This window comes from Tenrec ecaudatus, chromosome 2, assembly GCF_050624435.1.
Source record: "Tenrec ecaudatus isolate mTenEca1 chromosome 2, mTenEca1.hap1, whole genome shotgun sequence".
In the NCBI taxonomy this organism is placed as follows: domain Eukaryota; kingdom Metazoa; phylum Chordata; class Mammalia; order Afrosoricida; family Tenrecidae; genus Tenrec; species Tenrec ecaudatus.
In genome coordinates this window covers 141,886,708-141,910,355 of record NC_134531.1, presented here as the reverse complement: position 1 = coordinate 141,910,355, position 23,648 = coordinate 141,886,708, and the positions used below count along the sequence as shown (strand labels likewise).

At 47.3% G+C, this 23,648-nt stretch overlaps 1 protein-coding gene across 1 annotated transcript in view; it reads left to right on the top strand.

Annotated features, from left to right (window-relative positions):
* The window catches only part of TRPC7 (transient receptor potential cation channel subfamily C member 7), a 186,413-nt gene that overhangs the window by 148,722 nt on the left and 14,043 nt on the right, over nt 1–23,648 (top strand). The window contains exons 7-8 of the mRNA XM_075542691.1: nt 1,657–1,921; nt 16,783–16,978. Coding sequence (XP_075398806.1) covers nt 1,657–1,921; nt 16,783–16,978 — 461 coding nt within the window. The remainder of the gene's footprint in view (nt 1–1,656; nt 1,922–16,782; nt 16,979–23,648) is intronic.

Sequence of the window (23,648 nt, the reverse complement as noted above, 5' to 3'; positions counted from 1 at the left end):
GAGTGTGTCATTTATCCACAGAGGGCGACAGATAATATTGGAAAACACATCATTTCTTCTCCCCGCTGGTCTTTCATGGACTCTGAGTTATAAATGTTGAAGGGTCATTTCATTACATTTCCTAATGTGATTCGGAGTCCACAGCGTGGACTTGCGTGGCTGGCCTCCTCTACTAGAGGCTTCAGGCTGCTCTTTCCTATTACGATGACGTGGCAGAGGCCAGTTTACAAAATACAGAAAAAATTTCTTTCTCATCCAGCTCCCTTGGGGGGAGCCTAGAATTGCTATGTAAGGTCCTTGCTATGTGCATTTACCATGTTCTAAGAAGTCCCCCATTCCCCAAATCCAACCTTTAAAAAATGGCAATAATCTCTGCTCTCCAGGGCTGTTGTGAAAATTACAGCTAATGCGAGTGGAAGGGCTAATTTAGGCTTCTCAGAGTTTCTCAATTTAAGTTTCACTCAGCATTTCTCAACGGGGACACTATTGGCTTTTTCAGCAGGGCTGTTTGCATGGTGTGGGTCTGTCTGGAGCATTACAGGATATAAGCATCCCGGCAGTATCCCTCCCCAGTCATCGTGACCTACCACCGCAGACAGCCACGTACACTTCTCCCAGGAGGGCTGGAGGTGGGATCAGGGGACTGTCCTCGGTTGAGAATCACTGTCTGCCCCCACACATCATCAACAGCTGGTTAATAACAGATGTTGCCTCCTTAGAACAGCTAAGAACGCCACGCAGGTTGCCTTTGCTGAGACATTATCCCCAGAGCCACTCAATCCCTTGTTGCTGACTCCAAGCAGAGGCTCCCTAGCCCAGGACTGTTCTAGAACACTTGCTTACCTTGAACATGGCTGTCCTGATGGTCAGCACTTTAGCGGGACTTAGCTCACTCACGAGCAGCTCTCTTCAACACACAGAGTTTGGGAAACAACTCCCCAGAGCATCCCTCATCCAAGAGCCTTCAGATGCCTGGTCCCCACAGGGGCTCACTTGTTCTGATCTGAGCCCCATCTTGGACTTTGTGGTGGAGATTGCGCTCATCAGCACCCCCTGCGTGCCATGCCCCAGACTACGTTCCACACATGATTTCATTGCACCCTACAGCCCCGTGAGGTTGATGATGTCATCCCCAGTGTAGATGTGAGGGAAAGGAGATCCCAAAGGGTAATTTGCTATGAGTCATAAAGCCAGTGAGGGGAAAGGCTATCCCCATCCTTCAGTCTGTGGCCCCAAATCCATTCTCTCCACCCGCTCCCCTTGTTGTCTCTCCAGTAAACGGGACCCCATCTACCCATGGATCCCCCATCCTGATAGAGAGGAGAGTGTGAAGTTCCCTAACATGGGGTGTGCACGGGAAACTGTGGGAGCAGAGAAAAGAATGTCCCAGCCTGTGGCAACCCCCGGGAGGCTTCCTGGAAAAGGTGGCACCTGCATCGTCTTAAGGAATGATCAGAAATGAAGCCAATGTTGAAGTGAAGGGAGAGAGGTTGTGGCTGATGGGCCAGGATGTGCTCAGCGGGAGGGAAGCACCTTCAGGGTGTCGGGCTGGAGTGAAGGTCAAGGACAAGAAGAGCGCATGATAAGGTTAGAATGACTTTTTCCCCCAGAGCAGATTGTGTCCCCCAGTGAGTAACCCGGGTCGTTTTCTTTTAGCCAGGGACAAGTGGTGGCCCTCAGACCCGCAGATCATCTCAGAAGGGCTGTATGCTATAGCTGTCGTGCTGAGCTTCTCTCGCATCGCGTACATCCTGCCGGCCAACGAGAGCTTCGGGCCCCTGCAGATCTCCCTGGGGAGAACCGTGAAAGACATCTTCAAGTTCATGGTCATTTTCATCATGGTATTTGTGGCCTTCATGATCGGAATGTTCAACCTGTATTCCTACTACCGAGGTGCCAAGTACAATCCGGCGTTTACAACGTAAGTATCCCAGAATCTTGCTGGGCTCCCCGGGGATCTCTGACAGGTGGCTGCAAGAAGATTCCAATTCCCAGAATCTTGCTGGGCTCCCCGGGGGTCTCTGACAGGTGGCTGCAAGAAGATTCCAATTCCCAGAATCTTGCTGGGCTCCCCGGGGGTCTCTGACAGGTGGCTGCAAGAAGATTCCAATTCCCTCGGTCCTTCCCAAAGTTTAAGGCAAACCGGTTTAGAGTTTGGGCTCTGGAGGTGAAAGAACAGAAAATTAGGATGTGAACCTGAGCATATTCTTTACCTTCTGAACAGAGTCCTTAAACTCTGTGCCTTAATTTCCTCATCTTTAAATTGAGGATAGCAGGAGTACCTACTCCATAGGGATATGAGAATTCATGTAAGCAATATGGCTGGCTTCTGGTAAACTCTCAATAAATAGGAGGAAGTACTTAGGTCCCCATTAGTATTGGCTTAGTCTATGGTCTCTGGAAAAAGAGAGCCACCAGGCAACACAATAAAGTGAAGGCCAACATGATCAAGTGTTGCCAGCCTCAGTGCTTTGTGGAGGTTGCCATCCCAGCCAGTAGGGCTGAGAGAGAAAAAGAAAGAAAGGGATGGGAGCAGAAGGTGCAATGCATGGTATGTCACCGACCTGGCCACCATCTGCCAGAGCGCACAGCTGGGCCAGGAGGGATTTCTCTGGAGAAGCTGTATGGAAACCCCACATTTCAGGATAGTGCATCTCTCTCCCATCCGCTATCTCTCATTAGTCAAACCCACCCCCACAGGACATTAATTCACTCAACCACCCTTCCAGGGCAGCCCCGGGTTAACTGCATCCACACAGCACAGGAGGGGAATCTTCAAGGGGGCCCAGCACTCTGTGCCTGGCTGGGCAAGCCAGCAGCCATGCATGGTCCTCCTGCAAGACCTCAGTGAGGGGGTAGAAGAGGCCCGGGCCTGGAAGCAAGAGGCATGTGGATAAGGCATGAGGAAAGGTGCTGTCCAGTCAATGGGCCTTTGCGCTCACAAGTAGCTGCTGCAGGGTTCCAGCCAGCCAAACTCAAGAGTATGGATGTCACCCCGAAGTTGGCAATGGAGCTCCATGAACCCGTCTCCACAGAGACCCGGTCCTCCTCTGTGGTAGCTGCCCTCTATAGTGAGTCCCTGTACAGCCAGGCCATCGTTAGCACTGAGCACTGCTGTGGTGGAAGATTCTGACATCCTGGCCTGGCCATGAACTGACCCAGTCGCTGGGTTTACCTAGCGTCTGCCCTCTCATCTGTTCCTGGAGACTTTCATGAATAAGTGGGGTAGCTTACCTCAAATACCTGTAGTGTAGAAGTGTCATTTCCAGGCCCAGCCTCCTGATTTCATGGGACCCCTGAACAGAATGTTGAGGGCTAGCAATCCAGGTATCGAACCACAAGCACAGAAGCTGAGGCCAACTTCTGATGGTGGTCCCCAGGAAGCCCTGACTGGCCCAGAGTGTTAAGTTTTCCGGGCCGTGGAGATGGCTCTGAGCTGGTGCCAACCAAGCAGGATCTCTGAGAGATCCCTGCCTCACAGCAGGGCCTCACCTTAACCCCCTCCTGGAGAAACTGAGGAAAGATACTTATCCCTAAACCTTCAGACCAGGTGCCCGGAGCCCTGAGCCACCCTGCTTAAAACCATGCCTCGCCCAACTGGCGCTCCCTGGAAGCAACAGCCCCAGGAGCCGCTGGCCTTCTGCTACCCCCTGAGGCAACGCACTCCTTTCCACACAGGGCGAGGGTCTGTCCAGGGCAGAGAACTTCCCCTGACGGGTCTCTGCATCCATCCTTCAGTCTCAGTCCCCCTGCTGCTGTCAGCGTGGCTTCAACTTCCTGGGCCTCAATGTCGAGGGATTGAAAATGAGGATACTGAGCTCACCAACCTCATAAAACTGTTTTGAGGATCAAATGGGGTACGTGTTGTTGTTGTTGTTAGGTGCCCTCGAGTCAGCTCCGACTCACAACGACCCTGTGCACAACAGACAAAGTGCCTCCCTGCCTTGCACCATCTCAACGATTGTGGTTTGAGCCCATTGTTGCAGCCACTGTGTCAGTCCATCTCCCAGACGGCCTTCCCCCTTTCAGCTGCCCCTCTCCTTTACCAAACACGACATCCTTCTTCTCCAGGGACCAGTCTCTCCCGAGCACATGTCCGGAGAGTATGTAAGGCAAGGTCTGGCTCTCTTTGCCCCTAAGGAGCACTCCGGCCGTACAATCAAGGGTCAAGGCTCCAGCGGGGCTGATGCGTAAGAGAAGAAAGACTGGGATAACAGGGCAGGGATGGGGAAGGGGGAAGACACCTAGGTACTGATTTAACCTGCTCTGGGAAGTAGCCTCACTTACAAACTGTCCACCAGCTCAGACCAAGCACAGGATGGAGCCAGCTGGACAACTTGCTATCAATCCAATTCAAAACAGTGGAATATGCTTGAATGACCCCCCAAAAAACACTTTCCCTGGATCCAAGCAGAATGCACTGACTTGGCGTCGGAGATGTTGATGGTGAATGCGGAGGAGAGGTCAGGCAGCCGACACAGGCCTTGGCTCCCGGTGGTGCTCACGGGGGTTTTGCTTCACTGAAGGCTTCGTGAATGAGAATGGAGACATGAACAGGAGAAGCAAAACCAGGATCAAGGTGGCAGATTGACACGCTGAGCATGCGGACCTCTGTCCTGTTTCCACTGCCCTGGGGTCCTCTGGCCCCTGAAAGGGTGCCTGGATCACCTCCCGGCAGTCCCTCAGATGCCGACGTGACATCATAACACATAGAAAACTAGGAAGACCGTGTGGGGAGCAGGGTGTGTCTGGCCACAATTTTCAGCTAGTTGGAGGATGGTTAACTTTAAAGCAAGAGCAAGTCAGGTGCTTGGACAGGGGTCTTTGGGATCAGGAAGAGTCACGGGGTCGCGTGAAAATAGGACAAAGGGGCAAAGCAATTGACTTTGCCCGTGTTCTAGGAGCCGGATGAAGAGTTTCTAGATGTGAGAGAGCCAGCCACAGAGACCTCTGGACTTTCCAAGAAGGGGACTGGGAGAGAGGATGGCCATGACGAGCAGGGCGGAGAAAGGGCGGGGCATGCATTATATTGGCAGTTCCGGAACTTGGCTGCGTGCACAGCTGCGAAGAGGATTTGATTAAACAAGGAACCGGCCGTCAGAACAGCAACGCGGAAAGAAAAAGAACAGATTTCTGCAAATGCCATCTTTCACTTTTTGACTATTTTCTGGAGTGTGCCACCCCCAAGAGATCTCCCCTGATAATACAAAAAGCCGCCTGAGGATAGTGGGGATCCCAGAGGTGTTTTCTGTGCCAGCTACAACGATGGGGAAGGCAAGCAGCCCCAGGGAGGTGCAGGCTGGTGACAAGCAACCTCCCTGCCGCCTTGTCCAGCTTCAACTCTTCCCTTCAGCGCCCCCACGAGTGGTGTTGTCTGTGCAGGATCTTAAGCCTGGAGGGTCTGACTGAGGCTCTCTTAGCTGTTTCTATAGAGACAGAGGTGTAATCTTACTGAAAAGATTGGCAACCTATGTCCCTATGACACCCCAACCCCACCACTGTGTGCTCAGGAGCAGCCTAAATCCTAAAGGCTGATTGGAGTGCCCTTTCAAAATCAGCTGTGAAGAATCTAGAGAGAAGTTTCTCATGAGAGCCCTGCTCACAAAAGCCCTGCATGGCCACAGCCCAACTGAGTCACAGTGCCTCCCAAGGGCATGGACATTCTGCTGCAGAAGAAAGGAGAAGAGGCATTTTTCCTCTTTTCCTAGTGTTCTCATGCTCCAAATAAAATATTTCCAGAGTGTGTTTTTAATGCAAACAGTTCTATTAATAATATTATTCTTGATACAATTGTCTAAGCATCTACAACGCCCCAGGTATGATCAGGAGCCAGGGCACATAGTGATAACTCACTGGCCGTTTGAAGCCTCCAGCTGCTCCTTGGGAGAAAGACAGGACTTTCTCCTCCCATCAAGAGGGACAGTCTGGGACACCCATGGGGCAGTGCTCCCCCGTCCAAAGGGGTTGCTATAAGTTGGCACGGAGTGAGGTTAGTGAGGTTTGGGGGGTTGAGCGATCTTTGTTTGCTCAGCTGCATCATTACTGAGACCATTCGCTCCTAACTCTGTGGACTTCTGAAAAACGCTTTCTTGAAAAGTAACTTGTGCACCGAAGTGTGCAGCTTACTGGCAGGATCTCAGGGCCTGTGCAGGAAGATCTTTTGAAGCACAAGTCATGAGTGCGTGTAGCCACCCCCATCGGGGCGCAGTGAGCAGGTCCTAGTGTTTTCAGCTCTCTTCCACCTCAGCACCCAAGGATTCCTTCCAAGGCCTGTGTTATTCTTCACGGCCACTTCTGTGCAGAGCCGGTGAATGGGCTGGCGTGGGAACCCCTGTACAGCGGACACTGGACCAGAGCCTGTCTGGACACGACAGACCATACACCATCTGACAGCTCATTATTGCCAGCCACTTCCCCTCGAGCCTGCAAATGACCAAGAGGGAGGAGGGGAAGGAGTTCAGACTAGTGTGGAAACAAAAGCCCGGAGTATCCCAAAACGTAGGTCCAAGGAAGTGGAAAGAAAATCGCCTGAGAATTCGCTCTCTTTAAGAATTTTCTGGTCAGACTGTTAGAAATGCTCTCTGGTTGGGAACCTAGCTTTGATTTTATCATGAGCGTCAGTGGACAAATAGGATTTGCTCTTTGGAGGTTTGATTAAGAGTCAATTACACTGAGATGAATCTAGTCTATAAACCAAGGACTTTAGACTTAGAGCTTATCTGGCAACTTTGCAGTCTGGTTACTGTGGGGCGGGGGTGGAGGGGTGAGAGGCAGTAAGCAAGTCCTTGATTCCTAGATGAAGCACAGCTGTCTAGAGTGCACAGGAAAGGGGGTGCCATGAGCAAAAGGGGAGTTCAGAGAAGAGGGGAGAGGGGAAGGCCAGAGGGGACCCAGAGCAGGGAAGAGAAGACCATGCCAACACAACCCATGGGCTCCTGGTCTCTGCCTGGGGCTACAGTGCCCTCCGCACTTAACCGCAGGGGGATATGAAATGGAGGCTCTGAGCCCCCAAAGACAGCCACCAGCTCACCTCTATGGAATGCTGAGCAGTCGGCATAACTGGGTCAAGGTTTTTCTAGCCCCAAATAACACTGCTCCTAAGGTTACTCTGTCACCCCAGGAATCATTTGTAATGGAAAGGGTTTGGGCAAAGTGAGAAGATTCTATTTTCCATGGCAGTTTTTTTTTCCCATGGCAGTTTTGGAAAATCCCCCATCCTATCTAAACCAGGATGCATATACCCCCAAGGAGCAGGAAACACTGGTCTGCCCCATCCAATCTGTCTAGGCCATAGAAATGCCTACTCCATCTAGCAGTCCTGAGCTGGGCACTGGGGCCGACTCACTAACTAACTCACTGCCATTGACTGTGTGCCCCCTCACAGCCACCCTACAGGACAGAGTAGAGCTGACCCTGTGGGTTTCCAAGACATTTGACATCTTTCTCTGAATGGGGGCCAAGGGAGGCCTTTTCAAACTCTGTTCCCACAAGTCCCACGCCCACTGCAGGACTTACTTCTAAACTTAGAGACTGGCAAAAGGCACAGAGAACAGGAGCTTGGGGAAATGATCTTTAGAATAGATGAGACTGAATGAATAAATCCAAGTAGGAGGAAGTATAATATTCTTGGAGGGAGTGGGGACACTGAGAAAGTCCCCGAAGGATTTTGTAGAGAGAACGAAGAAGGACAGCCTCTGGGAGGCACCTAGCTCGAGATGAAGGAGAGGAGTCTTTTCCGAGAGGCATCAAGTGGCTTTGGGGATAAAACTACCCATGTTGTCGTTACAAGCAGAAGGCAAGCGGGAGACTTTCCGGGCCCACGGAAGAGAGGGGAAAGCAGCTGACAGAAACCCCCAGGAGGGACCGGTGACCCAGAGGGTCCTCCTGAACCCAACAGCTGGACTCCCAAGAAGGCTCTGGGACAACCTAAGGGGTGATGTGCTGTGTGCCCCTGTAAAGTCCCCTATAATTAAAATCCCATGAAGAGAAACCAGGGAACAGTCACCCTGGGATGTGTGTGTGTGTGTGTGTGTGTGTGTGTGTGTGTGTGTGTGTGTGTGTGTGTAGTGGGGTCAGCCTCCCGGGCTTTACAGAGAATTGATTTGCCAAGGACTCTCAGCCAGCGTTGAAATACAGGCATCTGTACAGGCTGTTTTGTCTTCACATTTTTCCCCTCTTGCATTTTAAAAATTACAACACAAGCTTTCTTCTTAGGAAGACTTGTAGTGACCCCAGAGGGCAGAACTGCCCTTGTGAGTGTCTGAGACTGTAAATGTTTATGGGAGTAGAAAGCCTGGTCTTTCTCCCAAGGCAGGGATAGTGGTTTTGAACTGCTGGCCTTTCAGGTCACAGCCCAGCATGGAACCACTATACCACCAGGGCTTAGGGGGAATAGGAGAGCCTATTATCCTTATGTTCAAGTGGATTCCCAGTTCAGAGACTTGATGGGAGGAGCCAATTGAGGTCAGTGGTGGGGCTCACATCAGGCTCAGCAAGGCTGGAGGTTTAGAAATGACCTTCATGTGAACACATAAAAAAAGTTAGCTTGGATCTAATATTAATTCTTAGCTTTGCATAGCTCTCCAATAAGTGATACAAATATAGATTTTTCCCCAGACTACTTTAGGAGAATAATTAAGCCTGTTAGAGTAGACCCTCTTCCATTATGTGATGTCTATTTACATTCTCCCCTTCTGTCTGTCCACAGCAATTTAAAAGCCTGGTGCCTATGAGCCCCGGAGCCAGTTAAGAGCCCACCTAATTTTGAGGAAAAATCCTTCATGACAGACAGAAAGCTTGATTAGTTGGATAGCGTCAACACAGGACATTTCCAGGCCCCCCAAGACAACCTTGTCCTCCAGCTGCCCAAAGCCATCACCTTTAAGGATGAAAGACCTTTTGTTTCACTGAGACTCAAGTCCAAAGTCAACATAAGGTTTAACCTACACCATTCCTCAAAGTGACAAAGTGACAGGAAGCAGGATTGTCCAGGGTCCGCTCTAGAGATGATATCGGAGGGGGCAGTTGTTAGGCAGGTGTGAGGCACCTTGGGGAAGACCAAGTCTTCCAATCACCCCGTGCCACGGTTTCTCAGAATCCAACCATTCTATGGCAGGCATGTTTACAGGGTCCTCACTAACGTGAGAGCCCTGAGCGAGTCAGCAGAGCCTGCCCTCAGGGAGCTCCCCTTCCAGAGGGGCAGAGAGGCACCCGCACAAAAAGGATACACGAAAGAAATAAGCAGACAAGAAAGATCACTGTAGTTGAGAACAGTGCCCTGAATCATAAGAGCAATGCCTCCTTCCGACAGGGCAGTCCGAGCAAGTCTATCTGCGCACGCCACAATCAGGCCTACAAAATGGGAAGAGGAGGAGCCACCATGCACGGGGGGGCGGGGCGGATGGGGGAGCGGGGGTGTCATCTGACGCAGAAAGAATGGCGGACACGAAGGTACCAAAGCAGGAAACACCTTGGCCAGAGGGGCTGGGGTGCAGAGCGGTAAGCGAGGGGTCTGCTTGCGCTGGAGGAGTCCCGTGGCACAGGACCCTGCTGGCGGTGATTGTCAGTCTTCCGGCAAACCACCCACCATGGGAGCTTTTCAAAGGCTCTGACTTTGTAGCCCTAAATATTTGTTCTGAGAACAGAGTGTAGGGCACGGGACTCTTTCAGCCTGAGACTAGAGTTTGTTGCAGTTTAAAAACAAAACAAAAAACTGTATTCGTTTTGTGCGACTAGTATTGTCATAAACCAAGTGCCTTTCGTTGCCTGTTTGTGGTGTGCTGGGCACCTCGCACGGATTTTACTAGCTCCTTTAATCCTCATCGCTGCCTCTGTGCCCTGGGGTGCTGTTTCCCCATTTTCCAGTAGGAGGGGAGGCACAGAGACGCGACATTTCTTTGCCAGAAGCTTATAGTCAAACCCCAGCTTGCCTGCTTCCAGAACCTGCACTCGACCACACTGGGGCTCTTTTCAGTGCTAGAAGGGAACAGGAAATCCACGGGTACTTCAGGGGTACTTTTATATGACAGACATCAGACTGACAGAACCTTCTGAAGACCACACCCTGTCCTAGACTGGAGATTTCTAGGGTGTAGAAGACACAACTTCTGCCCTCACAGAGCTACCAGAGTGTAGTCTGACCCTTAGTATAAATCAATCCAGATTGGGCAGTGGGTCAGGGTGGGTTGTCTAGAGAAGCAAAACCAGTGACATTCATAAATATACAGATAATACAGATATGCATATCCATGTACATGAAAGAGCTTTATATCAAGAAGTAATCTTAAGTCAAGAAGGCATCCCAGTTCAACTCAAGTTCATGGACCAATGCTGCCAGGAATCCTCTTCCCACTCCCAGAGCTGCAGGCCGGTGAGGCAGAAAGGTGAAGCAGGCCTACCTGGGGCCGCCCCTGGAGGCAAGCGCAGAGTCCCAGCAAGCAGGAAGTCCATTTCAACCCTGTTTGCTTGCGCTCTCTCTTATACAAAAGGCCACAAGCCGGAGGAGGTATCATCAGGTTGCGACCCGATTTATAGATTGGGCTCTGCCTATCTTCACCCACAAGTGCCTAGTTGACAGAATCCCTAACCATCGCAAGCAGGCTTGGTGGATTTCCGTTTCTTGACATGGATTCTGAAGTCAGACAGACTCCTCTGCTTCTGGATCTTCTAAATCAAAGTCCTCCTTTAGGACCCAAGACAAGACCCAAGAGATGATTCTGAGTACAGAACTTTCTGGGGAGACCACAGCCAGGATGTGATTCAGATGTCCTCAAGGATTTGACTGTCTCCCGGACCCTCCTCATGCCTGGTCCCCTTGCTGTCCCGCTCTGGGTCTGAGTATTACTGGATCACAGCCCTCTGACGGGGTCTTTCTGCATTCCAAACACTTTCTTCCAAAAGCCCAGCTTGGGTGGCAGGAAGGCTTTGAACTCCAGCACCGTGCCAGCTATTATCTTCTGAACTTAAGAGCTGATCCTCCTGCTTAATGTTAGCCTGTTATGGGTAGATTTGGGTAGGTAACTGAACTGAACTGTTCAGTAGGGGGATGGGGGGGCGTGGGGAGGAATTGTGGCTTCTGAAGAGGCAACATTTCTCACAACAATCGCCCCAAACCCTCCCCTTGTTGATCAGTTTGTTCTCTGAAGCCCATACACAACTGCCTCGTCAGGCAGCCTGTTATTAAAGTCCCATTATCCAGGCGAGACAGACCTGCTAGAGAACTGATTACCTCTCCCTGCTCTCTGCATGACAAGTCAGCCCCAACCTTCCCCCCACACACACGCCCCCACTCAGCAAGAGGAGGGTGAATCACGGTCTATTCAACGTCACTCATAGGTACTGTTCCTCTTCGACTTCATTAGGAGCACTTCTTGTGCTGGGGTGGCCTATTGACTAAACTTCAGCCCCTCCCACTGCAAGCCAAGAGGCAAATATAGAAAGACAGCCTGGGCTGGGGAAATCAGAAAGAACATTTGCATGAAATCAAGGGCTTGTGATCATCTCTGCAGATAGAAGAGAAAATGAGGCTTGCTCTGGAAAGTCAATCAGCAGGGAAATGATGAACTCCATTCAGCCCTGAGCAGGGAGCACTTGGGGGGAGAAGAGGGGAGCTGCGGAGCTGTATGTGCCCCTGGGGAAGGTGCAGGCAGTGACCGATGGAGCAGCCTTGCTTGCAGCCTCAGACCAGGCCGCCCCTTTCTGGTCTCACTTCAGTGTTGGTCCACTCCCCGGCACAGAAACGTGTTTGTTCCGAGCACCGGTTGGTTCTCAGCATCTGACACAACTGCTGGCACACAGCAAGCGTAAATATTGACCAAAGTAATGAACAAAAAAGAGTAGCTACCAGTTATTGTTCTCCTATTGTGGCTTTATGTGGGTTGCTCTTTTAATCTTGTTAACGGTGCGTCAAAATAGGAACCGCAATCTCCCTTTCCAGAGATGAGTAAGTGAGACTCAAAGCGGCTTGTGTAACATGCTCACGCAGCTGGGAAATGATGGGGCTGAGATTGGAGCTCTTCTTACCCCTCTGCGCTGGCTCTGGGACGCCTCCCGTGGTTGACACAGTAGAAGGGCTCGGACTGCCCAGTGGTGGCAGCGGCAGGGAGATGAGGTGCCAATGGCTGCCGTTCATATCAGCGAAGAACCTCACACAATCAGCTCGTTGACAGTGGGGCCTTTTTTGTAGGACCAGTGGTTTCACACTTAGCTATGACAAATCTCAGGTACTCACTACCTGAAAGACAGCCCCAGGCTTCCTCAGTGACTGGCTTGCTGTCCCATTCTTTGCCTCCCACAGCTCTTAGAAATTGTGGATAAGGGTTAATACGTGGCCCAAGGACGCCTCGACCTCATGGGACTTTGGAGGTAATTCCAGTGAGCAAGCCATTGGGAGCTGGAACGTGCTATTAGCTCTGTTCCAAGGTCAGCACTTTCTCTGAGACTACATGATTGCAGGCTCCAAAATCAGGTTTACATGATTCTTTCCCCACCGGAGGCTATGAGACCACGTTCCATTGATTTCCAGCCACATCTTCCACCAGAAGATGTCACTGGTGAATCCTCTGACGCTCCTGGTGGAGCTCTGTGAGTGGAAGTTAACTTGATGGCTGTGAGTCTGTTTTGCTTTGTTTTTTGTTTTTATATCCTTTGTTTTTCCTCACCATAAAAAACATCAAGTTTTCAGTGAAGCATATGATGTTTTCATTTTCATATCGATGAACAAGAGTTCTTTATATAAGAAAGCCCTCCATCCATTGTCTGTTCTTCACGATGCAAACACTTTTTTCCTCACTTGGGTCTTTCGTGTATTGATTTAATTGACGTATGTAACTTTAAAACTGTTACGTGTCCACATAGCCTTAAGCTTTCCCTTTGCAATTTCTGAAATCTCCCCCAGCCAAGATGATCTGAAGGTCTGCCAATTGTGCATTCACTTTGGGTGGGGCGGGGAATGTGTAATTATTTACACTTAACCTTTCAATTCCATTATGACTTTAGTTTGTTATTGACATCAACTATGGATTAAATATTATATTGCTTACCATCTGGGCCCAACTCCCTGGACATAACTGAGCCCAGAAGGTGACCTCTAACAAAAAATACTCCCACCAAAAAGTTAGTCTGTTGGGTTACTCCATTAAATGCTCATGTCAAGAGCAGTGGGTACAAATGAAAACCCCAAGAGAGCCATCTGGTGAGTGTAGACCCAGTTACCCATCTTTCCTTTCAAGGAGGGTTTTGTAACCTCGACTCATTGTCTCCAAATTAAATAGATATAGATGAGATAGAGATATGTGAAGGCTAAAGACACTGCCCTGAAAGAGCTTCGAAGAAGCAGTCAGGAAAGCAGTTTGGCTCAGACCTTCCCACCCCCAGTGTGCTGCCCTGGATTATTGCTCTGAGGGGAAAGTTTTCGTTACAGCATTCCTGATGAGGTCATGCCCCTTATCATTGGATCCTCCCGCAGATCGTGGCCAAGTTCAAATCCAGAAGTTAATCGTGGAGCTATAGAATAGAAGTGCAATAGGTGAGCAGTAGTGAAGATTGACTTCCACACAACAAAGCAAACTGATCAACCTCCCAAGCCAAGTTATTGGTCCTCAGCCAGGGGATCAGGGTCACGAACATAATTTGTCAGTTGAGGGGGATGAAGGACTAAGGGATAGAGCTGGAGCTTGATAAATATTACTGTGTTGGAACACACACTGCTTAATGGGCCAGCTCTGTCTTGCTCAAATTAGTGACGTAGAATAGCTAAGTGAAGGCACCAGAACAATCAGAGCTCAGTGGTAAATATTCATATCAAGAAACATATATACTTACTTCCAGGCCCATTTTCCCTGATCAAAATGCAGCGGGTTTCCCTGAAAGTGTTTATAATTGCCGTACTTCCATCAGAACCAGCCAAAGGTTTGTGAGGTTTTGTAAGAAAGAGAAGATAAGTTTCTGTGAAAATCTCTTACTCACATGTAATTTCCAGTTCTTAGATTGTTCATGGTAAGCACATCATCCTGGACAAGCCCCCTGGCTGCTCAGGCCCCCAGGCTTTGCCCAATCCCGCCAGGCAGGGGGCAGCTGCCACAGAGCACATCCACCTGTCTTTGTCCAGTGACCTTGGGTTTTCTCTGCCACTGTGCCCGCCCACTGGGGCCATGACCAAGGGTGTCAGGATGGAGGACAAGGCCTGCACGGAGCCATGCCGCACCGAGAATGGCTTCCCTTTCACACAAAATTGATGTTTTGTCGGAAATAGGAAATAGTTTACTTTCCTCGGCACCATATCTGGAGCTAGGGCTCTAAAACAAAGGCTCGATATTCAGTTGTTTCTTCCAAATACTCAAATTCCTTTTTGCTAACACTGAATTGAATTGTAAGTGCCACATCCACAGCTTTAAAAGAAAATGAAAATAAATCGGTTGTTCCAACTTTGGGATGTGTAGGGGATGAGCCAAATAGCTGCCGAGGCACACACATCTGTGCGCGCGCACACACACACACGCTCACACTCAGGAGCGCTAAAAATTCATGCAAGTGAGAGCTGGATTTTTATCCACCGTGACAAGTACTAGTATTTTTTTATATCTTGTCCAATAAATGCCAATCCTTAAGAAACATGGAGATTTTCTTCTTCTTCTCAGAACTAGCTAATCTTGGCCATTTGTGGGTGGGTGTTGAAACCCTGAAATGTTAGAGAAGACGGGGGGAAAGTGCTTTCTCATAATGGTAACAAAACCTCAATGCGCTCTGAAGAAACTGCACGTAGCCCTCCAGAGGCTCGCAGATATGCCTGCGTGTACGCCGGCAGGCCCAAACCCAGCTTTCTGATTGGATTCTACGTCATAAGCATATATAGGGTCATAGTCGCAAAGCACAGTGTGAAATGTGCGTGGCCTGGCTCTTAAAACTCTTGTCCTTGGGTAACGTCATAGTCTTCAGATCAAGAGCAGCATCCTAAAACCCCAATCTTACCTGAATTGACCCTCAAGTGTGTGCAGTCCCTGCCCGGAGGAAGCTAGAGGGTAAGGTTTGGACAATTTCCTGGTGAAAATAAAAATGTGGGCGCACAAGTTGACCCCTCCCATGCCTAACAAGCTAGCCGTGGTCGACGCTTGGCCTTACTCCCCCAAGCCAGGGAGACGATGCAGCAAGTCACTAAAGGCACAAGGCAGACACAAAAAGGACAACCAATACGTGGCCCGGCTTGCAGAGACTGTGCAGCATAGGGACAGAGAAACAGGAGAGCCTTAGTGCTCTCCGGGGCTGGAATGGAATGGAAAGGAGTTATGATGTTGGGGCACTAACTCTTAAAGTAAGGTGATGAAAATGTTTGAACGTAAATACTGCTGATGGCCCATACTATGATGGGTGTAATTAATGTGAATGACTTTCACACTTTAAAATGGTTTGTCACCTGTAAAGAGGAGTCAAAGAGGACTGCTACTGGGATTTCAGTTCATCCGCACACGGGTTTACTCCAAACAAAAGGTGTTCAAACAAATCGCCGAGGTCAGTGGATGGCTGCAGACAGTTCTGTCCACTTATCTCAGCCGCCTTAGGGTTCCTTCTAAACAAGGTCCAATCCACACGGATCCAAACGGGAGCTCTCAAGGGGATTTGCTGGGCCAGTGAAACTCAAAGCAGAGAAGGTTTGGTGAGTGCCTTTTGGGGATTCCAATGGGGTAATCTTGATAGATTTTTTTTCAAAGGACACAGACAATCTCAGGGACTTACGGTGACATTTAAAGAAAAGTGGAAAGCTTCATGGGTGAGGAAAAGGCCAGGGAAGTTGTGCCGCAGGATTCTTTTCTGTCACAAGACACCTGCTCATTCTTTGACAATCGTAAGAGCTGTGATATGCGCATTGCATTGGGAACCCTTGCCCCATCCACGCTGCAGCCCCATCTTGCCTGGTCAGACTTCTTTTGCTATTGAAAGGACGTGCAAAAGGAACATGATGGGGGTCCCTTGAGGACGCCCATCTACCAATGCATCATGGGTAAATTGAAGAGGACAGGCCCAAGTGGGAGATATGGCAAAAACACCAGTGCTTCCCGTTTTTAAGTTAGTGGAGTAAAGATTTCCATGGTTTTGTAGCAACAGTTTCTAACTCACCCACGGATGCTTTGTACGTTACCGTAACAAAAATATTTATGAGAAACTCAGACATAGCTAGAGTTACCCCCAACTTTCCAGCTGGGTGCCACCGCTGGGAAGGGCATTAGCATCTCGGTGCTTCAGTTTTCCCGCCTGTACGAGGAGGGTGTTCATGAGGTCTAAATGAGCTGCTCGGTGTCAAGTGCCCAGCAAGTGCCAAGCGCCAGTGATTCCAGCTCGGTCAGTGGGCACCAGTTTTATTGCCACCTCCTTCCTCGGGTACCTGTCAGAGCTTCTCCCTCCACACGGGAGGCGTAGCTGAGAAGAGACCCTTAAGAGATTATTGAAGAAAGAATGTGCTTTCTGAGGCTAATCACAAACAAGAAGTATTTGCCCTGGTGTTTGATTTTAAATGCTTAATTAATTAAAGCAAGATGAAAATGGCTCCACAGACAGGCGTCCCAGTAAGTGGATTGAATAAAAAAAGAAAGAGCCTGCAACTTAGAAACTATCTTTTAAAGGATCCTTAGACTTCTGACAATGTCAAAAGTTCACCCTTGAGGCGCTAGCAGCCACCCCAGCCCCAGCCCAGCTCCAGAGTAACCACAGAATCTTCGGTAACGGAAGCTCTCATTTTTACAATGCTAGCTTGAGGCAAGTTGTGTGAAAGATCTGTCTCTTTGCTTGTAGGGTTGAAGAAAGTTTTAAAACCTTATTCTGGTCCATATTCGGCTTGTCTGAAGTGATCTCGGTGGTGCTGAAATACGACCACAAATTCATTGAGAACATCGGCTACGTTCTCTATGGTGTTTATAACGTCACCATGGTGGTAGTGCTGCTCAATATGCTAATAGCCATGATCAACAACTCCTATCAGGAAATTGAGGTAAGACCCAGTTCGCTGAAAATGCTCTCTCTCCTCCTTGGTTTCATTTACAAGGCTGTTTTCAGCGCAGAGGGTACTGATGCTGGAAGCCAGTGTATTATTAAATGGGAAGCTGTGTATGATTAAATGTGAAGTTGTGTACTATTAAATGCCAAGTCGGAACAAGAGGTCTGCTTCCTGGACTGTTCTGAGAGGTGCCTCCAAGCAATCTGCCACACGGCAGAGAAGGCACCCACCATCACATAAAGTGGCCCAAGAACACACACACACACACACACACACATCTTAGTCACCTAGTGTTGCCATAACAAAAACATTCCACAAATACATAGCTTTACAGGACAGAAATTATTTTTTCACAGTTCTAGAGACTAAATGTCCAAAGCAGGGTCTCAGTCACATTGGTTTCCTCTGTGGGTCATTCTCCTAGTATCTAGTAACTATCACAACCTTGGCGTACCTTTGATGCTTTTAGATGTAGCTCTATGGCCTGATGTCTTTCCCATCTATATATGTGTTTGTGCATGCGCACGTGTATATAGATCTGTATCTATTTCATGTGTTTTATAAGACACTAATCAGAAATGATTAAGTGTAGAGACCACCCTATTTAGACATTGCCTTGTTAATGTGTCAAAACAAAACAAACTCTACTTCAAACAGGGTTATTTTACAAGTACAGAGCTTAGGATTTGCAAGTTTCTTTTGGGACACAATTCTATATATAAATATAGATATCAACGTCAGAAAGTTTGTGGGAAAATGGAATGAAAATATAGTAGACTTTTTCCATGAACTTTTCAAAGTCAGCACACATGTGCACCAGTGTGTGTAAGAGAGAAAGATAACTGGGATCGAGAATCTTTCCTATATGTCCTCTCAGGGTTTTATGGAGGTGGCCCATGGCAAATCAAAATGATTATCCTTTAGTCCATGTCCCTTTCCATTTCTCCCATCTTATGTACTAAGCACCTACTGGCCACAAGCCTTGCAGTACACTGGCAATGCAGATGGCTAAGGCACAGTCCCTGCCCTTGAAGAACTCAAGGTCAAATGGAAAACAAAAACAAAATTGGATAGCTGCATGAACAAAGTACCATGCCCTGGGGTCCTTGCCACCAAGAAGCCTTACCGTTTCGGGCGGTACGAAGTAGAAAGAATAATTGAGCATGGGGGGGAAGGATAGAGGCTCCGTTTGAAGAACAAGGGGGGAAAATTAACAGCACAAGATCTTGTGGTGCAACATCAAGAGGAATAACATACACGCAATAGGAATTCCGGAAGAAGAGAGTAAACAAAGTCTCAGAGATATTTTTGAGAAAGTAATGGCAGAAAACTTCCAAAATATGGAAGATTTTATTATCATCCAAAATGCTCAATCAATTCCATATAGGTTAAACCCTCAGAGAAACACCCCAAGATATAGCATAACTTAACTTTCCAGATACAACGATAAAAAAATAATTTTGACAGCAGCCCGAGATAAGGGAAATGTCACAAAGGAGCCTCAGTAATATTAAATGCTGATTTCTCACCAGAAACTGCATGCCAGAAGGCAATGAGGTGATATACACAAAGCCTTGAAAGAAAAGAACTGTCAAGCAGACATAATATACCCAGAAAATTGCCATTCATAAATGAGTATATTCTCAGATAAACAGAAATTAAGGGAATTTGTAATCACCAGAACAGCCCTGCAATGAATATGAAAGGAAGTTTTCTGGAAAGGAAACCAATGGCACCAGCTCAACAGTGCAGCGTTGACACTGAACAACCACTGGACTAAGACAATGAAATAAATTTACAACGAGCTTACACACTATCTGGGCTACAAATTATAATAGACAGTAACAAAATTAAAAGGAGCGGTTAATATAGACAGAGACTTTTCAATTGTTAAAGAGGGAGCTCTAAGTGATTCAGTCATTTAAAAGTTAAAAAAATAATAAGGGGCAAATCTGTTCTTAAAAGGAATTCAGTATTTAAGATAGAGGACAAAGAAGCCATCAACCTCAACAAGATATAGATAGATAGATAGATAGATAGATAGATAGATAGATAGATAGATAGATAGATATAGATATATCAAAATGTTTGAAGTAAATTCTTTTCTGCTGATAATTAAATGCAGTGAATATAAATGGATGAAATATTCCAGTCAAGAAACAGAGTGGTAGACTGTACTAAAAACATGACACCTCCATAGGTTGTCTACAAGAAACACGCCTTAGGCATAAATGTGCAAATGGATTAAAAGTATTGGGGGAGGAGCATGGCATGCCAAGTAAGCTGTAAGAGAAAGAGAGAGGAAGTCACAATATTAATATCTGACAATAAATTTTAAGTCAAAATTTACTATGTGACAGAGAAGAACATTAGATGCACCACTTTTGATGATAGATGGAATCATTTTAAAAGTGAATAAAGAAACATAACACCTGAATACTATTAGCCATTCCAACGCAACAGAGCGCACTGCTCAGCAGTAGCGTGGTACACACTCTGCTTTCTTGCACATATGTCCAGTAGAGACTAGTTTAAGGTAAGTTTAAAAAGATTGCAACCATAAAAAGCATCTAATTGGACCATAACTGAATGAAGCAACAAATCAATAACAAGAAGAATAAGGAAAACTAAATAGATTTGTGGAAACTCAATAGCATTATTAAAATTAAAAATCCATTGGGCTATAGAAAAATCAAAAGTAAAATTTTAAAGATATTTAGATTTTTAAGATACAGTCAGTGAAATAAAAATTGTTAATTTTATGGAGTCTTGATCTGAAAGTACACATTTTTTAAGTAGCCTATGTGAGAAGATGGGAGGAACAGTTAATGTGCTTGCTATAAACCCAACTAAGATAGATTAGGTGCAGAAAGGCACTTGTGGGATTGAGTCGTGAGTTGACCTACCTACTCTTGTCACAGACCTTTGAAAAACTTAATAATGGACAGGTAATGGCTATTTGAACTTGAACATTCGGCAGACATTTTCTCAAATTAATTGTGCCTGTCACTTCAAATGGGAGCTCTGGTGGTGTAGTGGTTACACTCTGATATGCTATACAAGAGGTCAGCAGTTCTAGATCATTAATCACTCCTGGGAGAGAAAATGAGGCTTTCTACTCCTGTAAACAGTTACATTCTTGGAAACCCACAGGGACAGTTCTACTATGAGTCCGCTAGGAGTCAGAATTGACTTGATGCCAGTGAGTCTGGTTTTCTTTTTCACGTCATTTCAAATAACCATCTGGCAGTGTTCATTGCCATGAAAATGCAGGTTATTGTGCAGAAATTAGTATTTTAGAGAACATTTTCCTTCCACCAGCTTCTCTTCAGATGAGATAGATGGTAACATTAACACATGAACTTTTTGATAATATGTGATGTCACATTACTTAGTGAACCAACATCTTCCAAAACATTACAAAATTTGCAACATTTTCCAGTAATGTTACTAAATATTCATTATAAGTAAAAGAGAGTCCAGTTGATTTTAGTAGCTGTACAAAAAATAGTTTATTGATGTGGTGTAAGTCTTCATTTTAACTAATCTTGAAGAAATTTCCACTAGTCAAGTTTGTTTATTATATCAAAGAAGATACACAGTTATCTGGAATGACAGTAAAATCTTATTCTCCTTAACCCAATAAAACGACAAATAATTAAAGATGAATACAACTTAGCTACAGACAGATAAGAAGGTCAAACATGTACATCAAAATCTAAAACACACAAACCACAAACTGTGGATTACAAGCCATATGAAAAATAGCAAGAGATTAAAAACTAAAGCATCAATAGGCATCTAGTTAAAATATGATGATGCATCTGAACAATGGGATCCTATGTTGCTGTTTAAAAACAAAAAAAGTTAGAGTATCTTCGATATACTGATGTGAAAAAACCTCAAGTGCTAGTGAAGAAAGCTCCAATTTTAGAGCAATGTATATTGCTATGCAGGCAATACGATGCACGGTGGCCCTTTAGGACTGAGTGGACGTGCCCTACTGAGTTTCCCAGGCTGCCAGTCTTCACAGAGCACATGGCAACATCGTTCTGATGGGCTCAAACCAGTGATCTTCACCACTGCCCAGCAGGCTTCTCAGAACTGTATGTGCACAGTGCTCTCTGTTTTAGGCAAAAGAGATGGGAAAATGGATCTATATCCATATGTGTGTAAACTAACAATTTTTCTTAAGTACTGAAAGAGTACATAAGAAATTCTCAATAATGGAACCTGTTGAGAGGTTGGGGTGGGAGGAAGGAGGGGGGATGCCTTTGTATGCCTTTTTGTGCTATATAAGTTGTGTAGATGTTTTACTACTATAAATAAAAGACATGAACTTTTTGGCCCAACTCCCAATTCTAGGAATAGATTTGTGTATAACTATGATTTTACAGAGCTGTTCCTTAAGGGGGAGGGAGGGAGGAAGCAGCCAGCCAGTACCGGATAAACTATGACATAGTCACACATTAAAATGCCATGCAGCTGCTAAGAACAGAGAGAGAGACCTTTTTGTGCGGGCATGGAGAAATCTCTAAAAAAGTGTTAAGTGAAAAACTAAGTGGTAGGAAAGTGCAGATGGGAGAATACAAAAGCCGGAGGAAACGGTCAAGAAGGAACTAGAAGGATGCTCCCAAGCTCTTCTCGTGAGCGTCCTCTGGAGAGAGGAGGGAGAAGATTGGAAGGGCTTTCACATTTGCTTGGTAAACCTCTGAGTTCAAATAGTTTCTAAGAAAGAGTTGTTTGTGTATTTCTCATATGGAAAAAATAGACACACATTTTTTAAAAAGTTCCCAGACAGTAGAAGTAGCATATGCCAAGACAGAGAGGTGTGAAGCAAGATGGTGTGTGAAGCACTGAAAGAGTGTAAATTATGCAAGAAAGAGGTCAGAAGAAGAGGTGAAGCCCACACCAGGGCCCTTTGCCCTAGAAAAAAAAATGCAGCACTGCACTGCGTAAAGGAGTCCTGGTAACCTAGTGAGTTACAAGGTCAGTAGTTTGAAACCACCAACCACCCCGCAGGAAAAAGATGAGGCTTTCAACTCAAGTAAAGATTTACCACCAAGGGAGAGCTGGTGGCGTGGTGGGTTAGGAGTTAGGCTGCTAACCACAGGGTTGGTGGTTTGAGCCCACCAGCTGCTCCAAGGGAGAAAGTGAGGCTTTTTCCTTCCATATGGATTTACAGCCTCGGAAATTCACCGAGGCAGTCCTACGTTGTCCAATAGGGAAGCGAGTGGCTGCACAGCATCAGTGAACAGACAGTACACGAGGTAGCTTCAACCAGTTCGTGGGGAATTACATTATCCTTCTGTTCCATTTTTCCACAGACTTTTTGAAGCACGCATACACATTATGTATTTAGTTGATTGTCTATAACCAACCCTTCCTGAGCTTTTGAGCCTTCATGTCCCCATGTGTAGAACAAAACCAGTCGGTGCGTGGACCTCTGTGGGGGAAGCCACTCACGTACTTGGCAGCGAAGTGAGAGGTTTGAAGGTTCAAGTCCACCCCAAGATGCTTTGGAAGAGTCCTGCCAAGATAGCGTTGACAAATCAGCCACTGAAAACCCTTATCAAGCGCAGTCCTCTCCCGACGTGCATGGGATCACCATGAGTCAGAGTCCACTGGACAGCAGCTGGTTCGGTTTGGGTTCTTTCCCACCTCCTAACAAGCCCACCAGACTGGTCCAAACGAATGTGGCACGGAAGCCGAGGCATAGCCCATGAGTTTGTGATACCCAATTATCCACTATGAAGTGAAACCACAAAATGTTCAGGGCACACATACCACCTCCCCTCCCTGACCCCCCACACCTCCTCCAAGGGCTCTGCACTTCTTTCTCCCCCAGCGGGAGAGCAGGCCTCCCCACCCACCTCGCTGGTGATCCACCTGCAGGGCTGTGAGAAATGCCACTGAAAGGGTCCCTGATTAATGTCCACGTGAGGAACTGTGAACCCTTCCACAAAGCCCCCCCACCCCGCCACGCCCCCACCCATGTGCCGTCAAGAAGTCTTGAGCACCTGCTATCCAAATCTTCAAGGCTACCTGCCTCTGCCTCTGTGTTCACCGCCCTCCTGCAGGGCTGGGGTGGGGTGGCTAGGCAGCCCCTCCAAGCGCCCTGGCTCTCCTCTCTCTTGCCCCTGGGCAGAAGCCGCCACTGCGCATTGTCCCTGCTCTGCTAGCGTTTTCACCCCCTAGCTCTACTTAATCCTCCCTGTCAGCATTTAAATAATTCTCTTGATCTTTGGAGGAAAAAAAATTGCAACAACAACAAAATCCTCCCGCAACCTCGCTTTCCAGTTCTTTCATGACTGTTTCTCACCATCTCTTCCACTAATTAACTCCGACTCATTCTCCGCCACACCCCCACACTTGACCTGGTTTAGAGCTACTCATTCCTGGCATCTTAGCTCAAATATCAGCCATTGGGCAGCCTTCCCCTACCCTGGACCCAAGGCAAGGTCAGGAGCCTACTCGTCCCTCCACCCTGCACTCCCGCCACCCTCCTGACACGTACCTCAGGGGCTTCTTCCCCTAAGCACAGCTTTAGGTAAAAGACAGGTTGGTGAATTGTTTCACATACTCATGCGATTGGCCAGACTGTGAGCTCCACCCACTACGCACTGTGCTAGCATGGGAAGAGATAAAACGGTTCTATCACCTC